At 32.6% G+C, this 14,876-nt stretch overlaps 2 protein-coding genes across 2 annotated transcripts; both read left to right on the top strand.

The window, feature by feature from the left end:
• Positions 1-988: 988 nt before the first annotated feature.
• On the top strand, positions 989-3,383 carry LOC128638662 (gamma-crystallin 1-like). The gene is made up of 3 exons (XM_053690771.1): positions 989-997; positions 1,372-1,614; positions 3,108-3,383. Exons 1-3 carry the CDS (start codon positions 989-991, stop codon positions 3,381-3,383), a joined length of 528 nt encoding a protein of 175 aa, XP_053546746.1.
• An 8,576-nt stretch (positions 3,384-11,959) lies between these two features.
• LOC128638655 (gamma-crystallin 1-like) lies at positions 11,960-14,220 on the top strand. The gene is made up of 3 exons (XM_053690762.1): positions 11,960-11,968; positions 12,333-12,575; positions 13,945-14,220. Exons 1-3 carry the CDS (start codon positions 11,960-11,962, stop codon positions 14,218-14,220), a joined length of 528 nt encoding a protein of 175 aa, XP_053546737.1.
• The last annotated feature ends 656 nt before the right edge of the window (positions 14,221-14,876 follow it).

Here is a 14,876-nt window from a genome sequence, read left to right as displayed (position 1 = left end):
CCTATGAATAGGAATTTAAGGTGCAGTGCAGTGAAAACAGCGTAAATTTATTTGTATTAGGCATATTAAAGGAATACTCAAGTCAAACTAAACTGTTATGATTAAGATAGAGCATGAAATTTTAAGACACTTTTCAGTTTATGTCAATTAATGTTTGTCACATGATACAGGGGGCCGGAAAATGGGAGAAAAAATTAATTTGCCAGAAAAAAACTACTGCTTTTTTGAAATTCAGAGCGTTATTGCATTGATTTTATTATGCATTTGTTAATTGTGCAATTCTACTGCGTTTAGTGGTGCTTTTAAACATTTGTCTCCTTCTGTACTTGCTCCTCCATTGCAAACATTTATCTAATAGAGAGCTCTTATTATTTCTATGGGAGACATCTCACTACTTGCAGAAACAGCCCTTTTTTAAATAGAATTTCACGAGGGCTGCCCATACGAGTGTCAGCATAGAAACCATATCTAGACTGGCAAATTTGAAAGAATCTGTCCCTTTATTAGGATATTCCCAAAAAATGCTGGACACACATGCAATTACTCATTTTGATTATTAAAAACTAAAACTTTAGCTCTATTATCTGTAAAATGTCATGAAAATTGATTTGGTAGATTTTGCTGCAGTACCATTTAAATGATCATTTGATGATATGTAAATAAAGTGTAATATTTTTCCACATTTTATGAATTTAAAATAACCTGAAAGGATTAACTTCAAGCTTTTTACACAATCCCTATTTTTGTGGTATAAAATGTCACTATTTTAAGGCAATGTAATGTCAGGTGCAACAGGAAGAGTTGAACAAAATGCTTAAAACTGCTGCTATACGTACTGACACCAGCAATATATAGAACTAAAAGCTTACACTTTCTAGAACATAAAGAGCTCTCTATTGTTGCACAATTGCAGAACCAGCTTTCAGCTGTATATATAAAGAGGGCTTTCACAGTTAGAATTACAGAAAATCAGTGTAAAATAGCCAAAATGGGAAAGGTACTGATAACAGACCTACACACAATATATGTAGAGTTATTTCATTAAGATGATTCATTAGATTTGAATAGAAAAATGAAATATATTGGTATTTTTTAACAAAAAAAATGAAAATGATCATAGATAGAAATAGCTAATGTGAATATATTGGAATATAATTTTTTTTTTTAAGAAATAGCATTGCAAATATATTGTGTATATATGTATAGGGCCCCTTTCTATTTTATTGAAACACCATTAATAACATTTTTTTTTAATGAATACAGACAACTTAAATGTTACTGTTAAATTACTTTTAATTTAAAACTAGATTTCATATGGTTTAATAGTATTGTAAGCACGTGTATTGTATTACTAATTCATTTGTATTCTAGATCATTTTCTACGAGGACAAGAACTTCCAGGGTCGCTCCTATGAGTGCAATTCTGACAGTACTGATCTACACTCGCACTTCAGTCGCTGCAACTCCATACGAGTAGAGAATGGTAATTGGATGGTTTACGAACGCGCTAACCAGGAGGGGCATCAATACTTCCTTAAGAGGGGTGAATACCCTGATTACAAGCACTGGATGGGACTCAATGATACCATCAGCTCATGTCGTATTATACCACAAGTGAGTAGAGAAACTGATACAGCTATACATTTCTATTGTTAATGTTCTATTGTTCCTACTGGTCTCTATTACTATCCACCCAATGTTTCTTTTTTGATTTTCTATTCCTTTCATATTTTCTATTTATCACATTTGTTCTTTATTTAATTAGCACACATAGCTTTCTCCATCCCCAGTAATCTCTTTCTTACAATACTTATCATACTTTTATTCCACAGAATGGTGTACTTGGCTCTATAGAATTTTTCCGTATCTATGGCCCTAAATGTCACTTTTCTCTTCATTCCTTTGAAAAAAAAACTTCAAAAGTTAAAAATGCCCAATAAGAAAAAATACATTTAATTATAGAGTAAAATTACCTCATATTCAGATTGCAAAATAAGAAAAAAATATTTTGAAGACATAAAAAAAACAGATAAGTTACAGGAATAAAAGTAAGAACTACAATATCTTAATATTCTTTACTTCTTGGCTAGTCTATTTTTGTTTTTGCAAGAGGCACAAACTATAACTCATCTTAGTCTTGCATTATTTCACTAAAAACTTTGTATGTTATTGATTTCTCTTTCATCACATTACAAAACAACTGTTTTAAACTAGTAAAATGTATTTTAAATATTAGAAGCACCTATATTTATTTATATGTTGCAATTAGAAATCGGGCATTATACTTAAAAAATGTTTTATATTTATATTATAAAGAAATTATACATTCATTCGTTGCATGATTACACAGTGATCTATACCTAATAAACCTTGCTGGGATTGCAAGTTGCCCTTTTACAGACCACTGTGGTACCTTGCATAGTGGTGCCTTGTACTGCTGCAATCTAAGTTAATATAAATCAATATGTGATGTTCTTAGTGCTGTTTAACTTGTGTTCTCTTCATCCCAACTGTCCCGGATCCTGCAGGATTATCAGGGGTTTTGCGGTTTTGCTGTTTTCCCACACTCAGTATCTCTAGCTAGGGCAACTGTTTCTAGGGAATTTTCCTTGCCCCACTGACATTATCCTTGCAACCCTGCCCAGAACAATACTGAGGCCACACCCCTTTCAATGTGACCTTACGCACAAAACACAGATGGCCACCACCAATCCCCTCACTTCCCTTTTACTGAAGGCCTCTGGGAAATGTTGGGAGGTATGGTTACTTATACTTACTTTTGCAATTCCAGAGATATTGTCTTGTATACAAAGCATTTGGTAGTATGATATTTGAGTCCCAATGAATTAAAGGGAAACAGCTACATGAAATAAACCAAGTACCCTTAAAGGCTTACTATAGATAAAACATTATGGATAATGTAAATAAAACCATAATTTCAGTTTACTAAATCATACTGCATTCATAAATAACATGCATAGCTCTCATTCTCTGAAAGCTATTTCAGTTACAGCTTTATTACTTCCAAGCTACTGACTGAATCAAGTAATGAAACATTTTGGTGCTTATATTGTTAAGTTTCTTATCTTGTTTTCATTTCATTGCAGCACCGTGGAGTCTTCCGTATTAGAATTTATGAGAGGGAAGAATTCAGAGGTCATACAATGGAGTTCAAAGAGGATTGTCCAAAGGTCTTTGAAGAATTTAATTATGAAGATATTAACTCTTGCAATGTTCTTGAGGGACACTGGATTTTCTATGAGCTGCCCAATTATAGAGGAAGGCAATATTACTTGAGACCAGGAGAGTTCAGAAGATATACCGAATGGGGTGCAGTTTCTCCTAAGGTTGGCTCCTTCAGAAGAATTCAGGATATATACTAGGCATTGTCATCTGTAAAATGCTTCAATTTTGAATAAAATGACATAAAATAACAAACTGATATAAGTTGTTGCTTGCTAACGCATTTCATTTTTATTAATATTCTTGTATTTTTGTATTATCTGCAATGGGCACAATTTATTAAAATCAATGTCCAGTTTCCTTTTCTCTTCAGGTTTTTCATGACCACCAGCTCCTATGTTATTCTGTGCCGCTGTTTCACTAAAGCTTACTCATCTCTCCATTGGTTAAAATAGCATCTAAACTAGATAAACTGGAGCTGCTGGTTAAGTTGTAGAGATTGGAGAGGACTTTTAGTAAATTTTGCCCTGTGACTATTTCAGCAGCTCATTTACCAAAATGCAACAGTTACATGGAAAGTACAATATTTCTTAAATGAAAAAAAAACAACACATTAAGTTAAACATACAATACTAATTTGCATGTTGTTGGTCAAGTGCTGTCTGCCACTTAAAGACATCCATGGTGCACATAAACCTGTCATATTTTGAATGAGTTTCCAGATGGGTAGCAGAGGCATTTAGAAGTAGAATACTTTTCCATAAATATATTTCAACTTATGTCCTTTCCTGGGGTCATATTAGCACCGTTCTTCCCACTAGAATTTTCTTTGAAAGGACATTAAAGGGACATTAAGGTGCTGGACACAACTACCCTTAAAAGGTTACTACTCACTATGCTATTTATTTTCCTCCTTTTGCTACAGCTCTATTTAAAGCCATTTTCCTGTTTTAACCCCTGAAATATTATCTGATAGTGAAGATCAACCTTTTTGTAATGGGGCTGCCATCTTGGAGCACAATAGTCTAACATACTGTGAAAGAAGCAGTGTTTATTTACATATCAATGAGGTTTTTGACAACTGAATAATATGCTTCAGGTTAGGGTACATGATACAAAGCAGCGACTGTACATTTTTGCAAAGGCTGCATTGCTTTATATTATTGTTGAGAGTTACATTTTGTTTAACTGTTAAACTGTAAATAAATAAATAAAATAAAATCAAAAAAGTAAAGTTTATATGATGCATCAGGCACCCTAACTCCAAGCAAATGACACAGCTGTAAAAAAGTGGGCAATATTACTGATCTGTGGGTGTGCACTGCTTCTGTCACAAGCTTTGAGAATACCTGATCTCTAATATGGAGGCACCCAGTACAAAGAGGCGGAGCTTCAGTATCTGGCACCTTTAAGGCATTAAAAAAGGAGAACTGTATTTAAAACAGCTGCAGAACTAGGATGAAATGCAATAACATGGTGAGTAGTTTTTATTATTTTGCAGTTGAGCAGTTTAGTGTCCCTTTAAAGACAATTTTATATTCCATAGTAGGTATGTATACTTTAGGATTACATTGCAATAAGTCTTCACAAAATATTTATTTATATTATAAGGTTTTAAACTTTTACATTTGTTAACAAAATGTACAGGATTTTGCAATTTGCAGCAGAATCTAAGTAATCACCTTGAAAAGTCTAATGATGGTATTTGTTTCTGGCCAATCAAAGCAACCACTGTGTTGCTTGTAACTGGAAAAGGAAATTATAATTTCAACAACTTTTTTTTTAAATGTTTCATACTAGATATAACACAACCTTGAGATAACCTAAGAAAGCATCAGCCCAAATTTATTGTGGATCACCGTATATTCAACCAAACAGAGATTAATAACATGATTGACATTTTTAAAATTTATTTATTGAAAATGATATATGTGAATCCCCTGTCTTAGATCTCCTACTGATCAAAAACTGATAACAATAACAATCAGCGTATACCAATAGGAACTTAAAATAAAAATTTGGAAGCAAATATTAGTATTTGTCAGTATATTTATGAAAATCTTAGTAGTGCTATCCAAATAATATATAAGTTTATGGCAGGGTTATAAACACAATCTTAAAATAATTTTCCTTAAAAATTGAAACCCTAATCAACCATGCATCTACTAGACCATACAATTAATATAAATATCTGAATTCTTTTATTTAGTTAATATCCATAAACATATTGAAGTATATTCGCAATAAAAGGAAATGAAACAAAATTTATATGCATTAAAACCAACTCTTAAGATATGCTATCCTTCTTACAAAACCCAGAAAAATATACCTTCACAATTCAGCCTTATTTATTTAATACAATGGGACTAAAACCTTTAACATCCAAACAATACAATTCTAAACTGTGCTCTTTCAACAATAGGATAATATATATATATATTCTGCTATTTAACTGCAATTTATCTTAATACAGAATTAACTTACAATATCAGAACTTGCACAGATGATTTACTTAGCAAATCAGATACAGATTTAAATGATATATATATATATATATATATATATATATATATATATATATATATATATATATATATATATATATATATATATATATATATATATATATATATATAGGCTGTGAAATGCTAACTAAAACACACTGTTTCTTTAAATCTATTAAATACAAATTGACTATGCATATAACTTATCTTATAATAAAACTTTTATATACATCACCAAATAACAGCAATCCAGTTCCCAATTTTCGCAACAGATCCAATTTCACACCTCATATAAAATAAGTGTAATTGCAATGGAATAGGAGAAATATGGCCCACTTTGTTTTTGTAGTTTGACTGTGTCCCACGCAAAACAGTTTCAGTCAGTTACCAAACTTTGCAGCCCAGTCTCTCTCTTTCCTTCTGCATACGACTTATTAGTGTAATCATTGGTGTGAAATATGGGTGGCCCTTCGAAACCTTGTCCTTCTATTGGATAATCTGAATATCCCATTTCCATCAGCCAAAAAGCTTTCTGGCTGTAGTTCTCTCATGGCAACACCAGGTGGCAGCATTTTACAAACAACACAAATTCACCTTCACATTTCTAAACATTTTTAAGTAAGTTGATTATTTTCATAAAATGGTTATTTAATCAGACCATACCTTTCTACAGCAATTATTCATAATATTTGTTTTAGATAGGGTAGGGTTTTATGAATTTTCTGATCATTTTGATATGAAACATCACATATATCTAACATTTTTAATCAAGTTAATTCTTTTCTTATAAAATGGTTATTTAATCAGATCACACTCTCTGCATTAATCATATATAACCCCAATTACAGATGATTAATATTAGGTTATTTTTTCTGATTATTCTGATACCAAATATGTTATATTATTAACATTTTGTTATATTAAGGTATTTTAATACTGCTAATTATTAGCTTAAAATGCATTACAATTTTATCGGTATCCTGGCATTTATATGTGAGTAATAGCTTATTTTTAATTCAGTATTGTACTGTATTCCAAGTTAATCCTGTCTATGTAGATCTGAAATAAAAATAAATGTTAATAATCACTTCTCTTCAGGTCCATAAACATCTATTCATGTTCTTAAACACACAGAGGCTAAGATATTCATGCTTTCAAAACATACACATATATATATATATTACATATATATATATACACACACATCTCATGTCCATTAAAACATATACAGTTGTTTTGAAATCATAATGTAAGCCATTTGTCTTCACTGTGTTATTCTAACCCCCGACACAACGTCTGTGTTATGTGTATTCTGATGTTATCAGCCACACACTTAACAGGCAGCTGTCAATTTTCAGCTCCTTTGAAGAATGTTTGTATCTCTCACATTTCTTCAGACGGATCGGCATTTCCCTTGGAGGAAATTCATATATGGGCCTGTATCCTGTTCTCTGTTAAAATTACTTCCCCAACATTCCTCTAAGTGATTGTATTAAATTGGGCAGGCCAAATGACATAGAGTCATAAAACTCTGCATATAATCAAATGAGCATGGTCACTGAGTCAGTTCCTTTTGGAAAATGTCTGTGTGCTCACACCGCAGGGGTCGTGCTTCAAAAGGCTATGCTGATTTCCAATCCTGATGAATGTGTATTCACCCAGTTCTCATCTTGTAGGGGGTTTTGAATTTAATCCTGACATCAGAATTTCTATTCTACAGCACATCTGATAAAATAGATGGCTTCATATATATACACACATCCTTTTTATATTATTTCATTTACTTATATATATTAGTATATATATATATATATATATATATATATATATATATATATATATATATATATATATATTATGTCATTTACCTTTACCCTGACATATTAATACTAAACCCATCCAATTTTTTATACAGTAACAATAACAATATATAATTCTCTAAAATAATAATAGACAAATAATAAAACAATAACAAAAAAACTGAATGATATATATATATATATAAATATATATATATATATATATATATATAAATTTATATATATATATATATATATATATATATATATATATATATATCATTTATATAATCACAACATACTTTTACCTATAATTCTCTAAAATAATAATAGACAAATAATACAAAAATAACAAAAATTCGATTTGATCAGCTGTTAATCATCAATTGATAATCTAAAATTAATTAATCTAAAATCCCATAGAATTACATTAGTTCAATGCAAATAAAACATGAGCATCCAGGTATAAAGCCTTTAGTGTGGCTCTTAAGCTGTAGAAATAATTGAAACACTGATAGTGTACCTTGATAAGAATAAGCCAGCATTTATTCAATAGTATCTGCTCACCAGAATTGTTAATCAAGATTTGCTACACTAAACAGGTAAATCAGAACTGGATTAGTGAAAATAAGATCGATCTAGTTAGTTTCCACCCCTTCTCAGGTCTTTCTCAAGACTGAATTTATTGCAATCTATAGTATGTTTAAATATTGTCTAGCTAGTATATGAATATAATTTAATAACTAAATAAAGTGCACATATAATATATTATAAAGGAACATCTCCCTTAAAAACAGTTAAAAAAAACTAAGTACATGCGCATATAGAAATACTTTTAAATACAAGCAAACTAAAAACAAGACCAGTATCCAGAAGTCTTGATAAAACACAGTTCTATAGGGCGAAACGTGTTGACTAAGACCACTTGTTGTAATTTCTGCCACTACAAAGAACCACCATGTCTCCTGCACGCACCCTGAGGAGTTTTTATTCAGAACGCAGAAAGGTGTATCGCTGATACAGAAAATATAGAGGATTTACCTTGGAATCAGGAAAGGAACAAAGTTGCAAGTATTTATATGTAACCGCTACAAATTGCAAGGAGTTACAAAACTGTCACTGGTTATATTGACACTATCCTACCAAACTCTTCTGATCTTTGACCTAGTGTCATGTGCACATAGGTCATGTGGGTATTACCTAGTTGCGGCTGCAACAAATTTATTACTACTATCGCTCCTTGAGCGAAACCCGATACACCACCGCTTATAGAGTGAAACCCGTCATATCATCACCAACATTTAAAGGGACATTGAACCCAAATTTTTTCTTTTGTGATTCAGATAGAGCATGCACTTTTAAGCAACTTTCTAATTTACTCCTATTATCAATTTTTCTCCGTTCTCTTGCTATCTTTATTTGAAAAAGAAGGAATCTAAACTTTTATTTTTTGGTTCAGCGCTCTGGACAGCACTTTTTTTATTGGTGGATGCATTTATCCACCAATCAGCAAGAACAACCCAGGTTGTTCATCAAAAATGGGCCGGCATCTAAACTTACATTCTTGCATTTCAAATAAAGATACCAAGAGAATGAAGAAAATTTGATAAAAGGAGTAAATTAGAAAGTTGCTTAAAATATCATGCTCTATCGGGATCATGAAAGAAAAAAATTGGGTTCAGTGTCCCTTTAAGGTTTTTTTCAGCTCTCCAAGATGCGGAAAATATATTCGCAGAGGGATCCAGTGTGTAACTGTTGGAAACGGACATCAGGTCTTATTCAGATTATATTGAAACACAAGCACTTTACTAAGGCACATAATCCAGCCTCATTCTCTTGCCTACTTTTAAGACTTACACTATAAGTGGATGCCGTCTAAGAGACAAAATATGCTTTGTTTTTAGTTTGCCTTTATTCAGAAGTATTTCTATATTTGCATGCACTTAGTTTTTTAGCTGTTTTTAAGGGAGACGTCCCTTTATAATATTTTATGCGTGCACTTTATTTAGTTATTACTAGCTTTGTCAATCTTATTATTTGCGTATATAATTATTCATGCTCTCAGTGCTGTATCTTTATTTTTGAGTATTATGTGTTTCATATTAGAGTTGATTCAGATTATTTATATCTTTTTTATATTTTATATTTATATCTTTAACCCTTGGAGCACTTTTTATCCTTTCTTTTAAATATTGTCTAGCCCACAATCATAATAGCATGTTATTTTTTCCAAAATGTCTCAATGGATTTAGTGGTGTTGAGCCTATGTAGATATTAGTAAATAGGGATTCAAATAGCTCTTTCATCTTTATCTAACTTATAACACAAAGTCCTCCTTCTAGTGTTGCTATCCACAAACAAAGTCTGCCTGATCGATTGTCTTGTAGCTAGGCAGGGCCTGCACTTGATACAGAGTGTTCGCTTTAACCCACTCCAGTTGATACCACACGAGGCAAGGTGTATAGAATTACCAAGGATGGGTTAAAAAATTAAAGTATATGGAAAGATATCTGTCATGTATGTCCCTCCATGAAGTTTGTTCAGAAAAAAATATATAGGCAGTTTAATATAAGTCGCTCGGTTACTGCACAATAAGGCATGGATCAGCAAAGTGCCTAGAGGTGTCCCTGGTTGTCTTTCAGTGTAGATATCCATAACGATGAGACTATCACCCTTTAGAGTCTCGAGGAGTGGTTTTTATATTTGTGAGCCAGGTTTCAGTGTGTCCCTTGTCGGGCATTCATCTGCAGCATACATGGTGTCCCTCTGTGAAGCCGTATCTCCTGTAGCGTGGGACACATATGACCCGTCGGCTGCAACTGCAGTGATCTGCAAGAGGCTCTACCCATGGCTCCGCAATCTCAGTAATTGCAAGACACTCGCTGCTGTCCACTGGGCTACTGCACAAGGTATGCTAAAAGGCTGTTACCAGCGAGTGCTCCATTTTAACAAAGTGGTTTTCCAGAATCAGAAGCAGCTCTTCTTCCCATGTGGCCACCATCTGTGCTGTCTCGTCAAAAGAACTACCCACACAAGTCCGAAGCGACAAGCAATAGCTAGGCTGAGTGGTGCTGGTTATCTTAAATGCTTTTCAGGATTATAAGCACAAAACGTGCTTGCTAATGACAGGGCTCCAATCACTGATGCCAGCAGTGGTTTCTTTCAAGACTAGTGTCATAAGATGTGCCTTCTGTAGAAGATCTCAGATCTATTTTTTAGATTAGCCCATTCAGAATGTATTAATTAAGGAAAATTGTTGAAAAGCTGGAGCAGCATGCAGCTATGCGTCTAAACAAGCACGCTGCCCGGAAGTTCCCCCTATCCTCTGTATTTTTATTAGAGAATGGGAGTATAAGAAATTTTCTCTCAAAGCCCAGCGTAATTCTGTAAACATTTCTGCCCTACAGTTCTCACTGTTTTTTTCTCACAACTTAAGAGGTGGCAAAACATTTATCGAAATACTCAAGAAACGATTTATTCTGAAAGGAAAACCTATGAATAGGAATTTAAGGTGCAGTGCAGTGAAAACAGCGTAAATTTATTTGTATTAGGCATATTAAAGGAATACTCAAGTCAAAATAAACTGTGATGATTAAGATAGAGCATGACATTTTAAGACACTTTTCAGTTTATGTCAATTGATGTTTGTCACATGATACAGGGGGCCAGAAAAATTAATTTGCCAGAAAAAAATCTACTGCTTTTTTGAAATTCAGAGCGTTATTGCATTGATTTTATTATGCATTTGTTAATTGTGCAATTCTACTGCGTTTAGTGGTGCTTTTAAACATTTGTCTCCTTCTGTACTTGCTCCTCCATTGCAAACATTTATCTAATAGAGAGCTCTTATTATTTCTATGGGAGACATCTCACTACTTGCAGAAACAGCCCTTTTTTAAATAGAATTTCACGAGGGCTGCCCATACGAGTGTCAGCATAGAAACCATATCTAGACTGGCAAATTTGAAAGAATCTGTCCCTTTATTAGGATATTCCCAAAAAATGCTGGACACACATGCAATTACTCATTTTGATTATTAAAAACTAAAACTTTAGCTCTATTATCTGTAAAATGTCATGAAAATTGATTTGGTAGATTTTGCTGCAGTACCATTTAAATGATCATTTGATGATATGGAAATAAAGTGTAATATTTTTCCACATTTTATGAATTTAAAATCACCTGAAAGGATTAACTTCAAGCTTTTTACACAATCGCTATTTTTGTGGTATAAAATGTCACTATTTTAAGGCAATGTAATGTTAGGTGCAACAGGAAGAGTAGAACAAAAGGCTTAAAACTGCTGCTATACGTACTGACACCAGCAATATATAGAACTAAAAGCTTACACTTTCTAGAACATAAAGAGCTCTCTATTGTTGCACAATTGCAGAACCAGCTTTCAGCTGTATATATAAAGAGGGCTTTCACAGTTAGAATTACAGAAAATCAGTGTCTGTAAAATAGCCAAAATGGGAAAGGTACTGATAACAGACCTACACACAATATATGTAGAGTTATTTCATTAAGATGATTCATTAGATTTGAATAGAAAAATGAAATATATTGGTATTTTTTAACAAAAAAAATAAAAATGATCATAGATAGAAATAGCTAATGTGAATATATTGGAATATGATTTTTTTTTAAGAAATAGCATTGCAAATATATTTATGTATAGGGCCCCTTTCTATTTTATTGAAACACCATTAATAACATTTTTTTTAATGAATATAAACAACTTAAATGTTACTGTTAAATTACTTTTAATTTAAAACTAGATTTCATATGGTTTAATAGTATTGTAAGCACGTGTATTGTATTACTAATTCATTTGTATTCTAGATCATTTTCTACGAGGACAAGAACTTCCAGGGTCGCTCCTATGAGTGCAATTCTGACAGTACTGATCTACACTCGCACTTCAGTCGCTGCAACTCCATACGAGTAGAGAATGGTAATTGGATGGTTTACGAACGCGCTAACCAGGAGGGGCATCAATACTTCCTTAAGAGGGGTGAATACCCTGATTACAAGCACTGGATGGGACTCAATGATACCATCAGCTCATGTCGTATTATACCACAAGTGAGTAGAGAAACTGATACAGCTATACATTTCTATTGTTAATGTTCTATTGTTCCTACTGGTCTCTATTACTATCCACCCAATTTTTCTTTTTTGATTTTCTCTTCCTTTCATATTTTCTATTTATCGCGTTTTTTCTTTATTTAATTAGCACACATAGCTTTCTCCATCCCCAGTAATCTCTTTCTTACAATACTTATCATACTTTTATTCCACAGAATGGTGTATTTGGCTGTATAGAACTTTTCCGTATCTATGGCCCTAAAATGTCACTTTTCTCTTCATTCCTTTGAGAAAAAAACTTCAAAAGTTAAAAATGCCCAATAAGAAAAAATGCATGTAATTATAGAGTAAAATTACCTCATATTCAGATTGCAAAATAAGCACATTTTTTTTGAAGATATAAAAAAACAGATAATTAAGTTACAGGAATAAAAGTAAGAACTACAATATCTTAATATTCTTTACTTCTTGGCTAGTCTATTTTTGTTTTTGCAAGAGGCACAAACTATAACTCATCTTAGTCTTGCATTATTTCACTAAAAACTCTGTATGTTATTGATTTCCCTTTCATCACATTACAAAACAACTGTTTTAAACTAGTAAAATGTATTTTAAATATTAGAAGCACCTATATTTATTTATGTGTTGCAATTAGAAATCGGGCATGATACTTAAAAAATGTTTTATATTTATATTATAAAGAAATTATACATTCATTCGTTGCATGATTACACAGTGATCTATACCTAATAAACCTTGCTGGGATTGCAAGTTGCCCTTTTACAGACCACTGTGGTACCTTGCATAGTGGTGTCTTGTACTGCTGCAATCTAAGTTAATATAAATCAATATGTGATGTTTCCTTGCCCCACTGACATTATCCTTGCAACCCTGTCCAGAACAATACTGAGGCCACACCCCTTTCAATGTGACCTTACGCACAAAACACAGATGGCCACCACCAATCCCCTCACTTCCCTTTTACTGAAGGCCTCTGGGAAATGTTGGGAGGTATGGTTACTTATACTTACTTTTGCAATTCCAGAGAGTTTGTCTTGTATACAAAGCATTTGGTAGTATGATATTTAAGTCCCAATGAATTAAAGGGAAACAGCTACATGAAATAAACCAAGTACCCTTAAAGGCTTACTATAGATAAAACATTATGGATAATGTAAATAAAACCATAATTTCAGTTTACTAAATCATACTGCATTCATAAATAACATGCATAGCTCTCATTCTCTGAAAGCTATTTCAGTTACAGCTTTATTACTTCCAAGCTACTGACTGAATCAAGTTATGAAACATTTTGGTGCTGATATTGTTAAGTTTCTTATCTTGTTTTCATTTCATTTCATTGCAGCACCGTGGAGTCTTCCGTATTAGAATTTATGAGAGGGAAGAATTCAGAGGTCATACAATGGAGTTCAAAGAGGATTGTCCAAAGGTCTTTGAAGAATTTAATTATGAAGATATTAACTCTTGCAATGTTCTTGAGGGACACTGGATTTTCTATGAGCTGCCCAATTATAGAGGAAGGCAATATTACTTGAGACCAGGAGAGTACAGAAGATATACCGAATGGGGTGCAGTATCTCCTAAGGTTGGCTCCTTCAGAAGAATTCAGGATATATACTAGGCATTGTCATCTGTAAAATGCTTCAATTTTGAATAAAATGACATAAAATAACAAACTGATATAAGTTGTTGCTTGCTAACGCATTTCTTTTTCATCAATATTCTTGTATTTTTGTATTATCTGCAATGGGCACAATTTATTAAAAGCAATGTCCAGTTTCCTTCTCTCTTCAGGTTTTTCATGACCACCAGCTCCTATGTTATTCTGTGCCGCTGTTTCACTAAAGCTTATTCATCTCTCCATTGGTTAAAATAGCATCTAAACTAGATAAACTGGAGCTGCTGATTAAGTTGTAGAGATTGGAGAGGGCTTCTAGTAAATTTTGCCCAGTGACTATTTTAGAAGCTCATTTACCAAAATGCAACAGTTACATTGAAAGTACAATATTTCTTAAATGAAAAAAAAAAAAAAAAACCACATTAAGTTAAACATACAATACTAATTTGCATGTTGTTGGTCAAGTGCTGTCTGCCACTTAAAGACATTCATGGTGCACATAAACCTGTCATCTTTTGAATGAGTTTCCAGATGGGTAGCAGGGGCATTTAGAAGTAGAATAATTTTCCATAAATATATTTCGTTTATTTATGTCCTTTCCTGGGGTCATATTACCACCGTTCTTCCCACTAGAATTTTCTTTGAAAGGACATTAAGCT

Source organism: Bombina bombina, chromosome 1 (assembly GCF_027579735.1).
Source record: "Bombina bombina isolate aBomBom1 chromosome 1, aBomBom1.pri, whole genome shotgun sequence".
Classification (NCBI taxonomy): Eukaryota; Metazoa; Chordata; class Amphibia; order Anura; family Bombinatoridae; genus Bombina; species Bombina bombina.
The sequence above is the reverse complement of the archived record's forward strand: the minus strand, read 5'-3'. Positions and strand labels throughout refer to the sequence as shown.

Coding starts and splice junctions, on each gene's coding strand:
- LOC128638655 (XM_053690762.1), top strand. Junction 12,576..13,944: donor CATGTCGTATTATACCACAA/GTGAGTAGAGAA, acceptor ATTTCATTGCAG/CACCGTGGAGTCTTCCGTAT.
- LOC128638662 (XM_053690771.1), top strand. Junction 1,615..3,107: donor CATGTCGTATTATACCACAA/GTGAGTAGAGAA, acceptor ATTTCATTGCAG/CACCGTGGAGTCTTCCGTAT.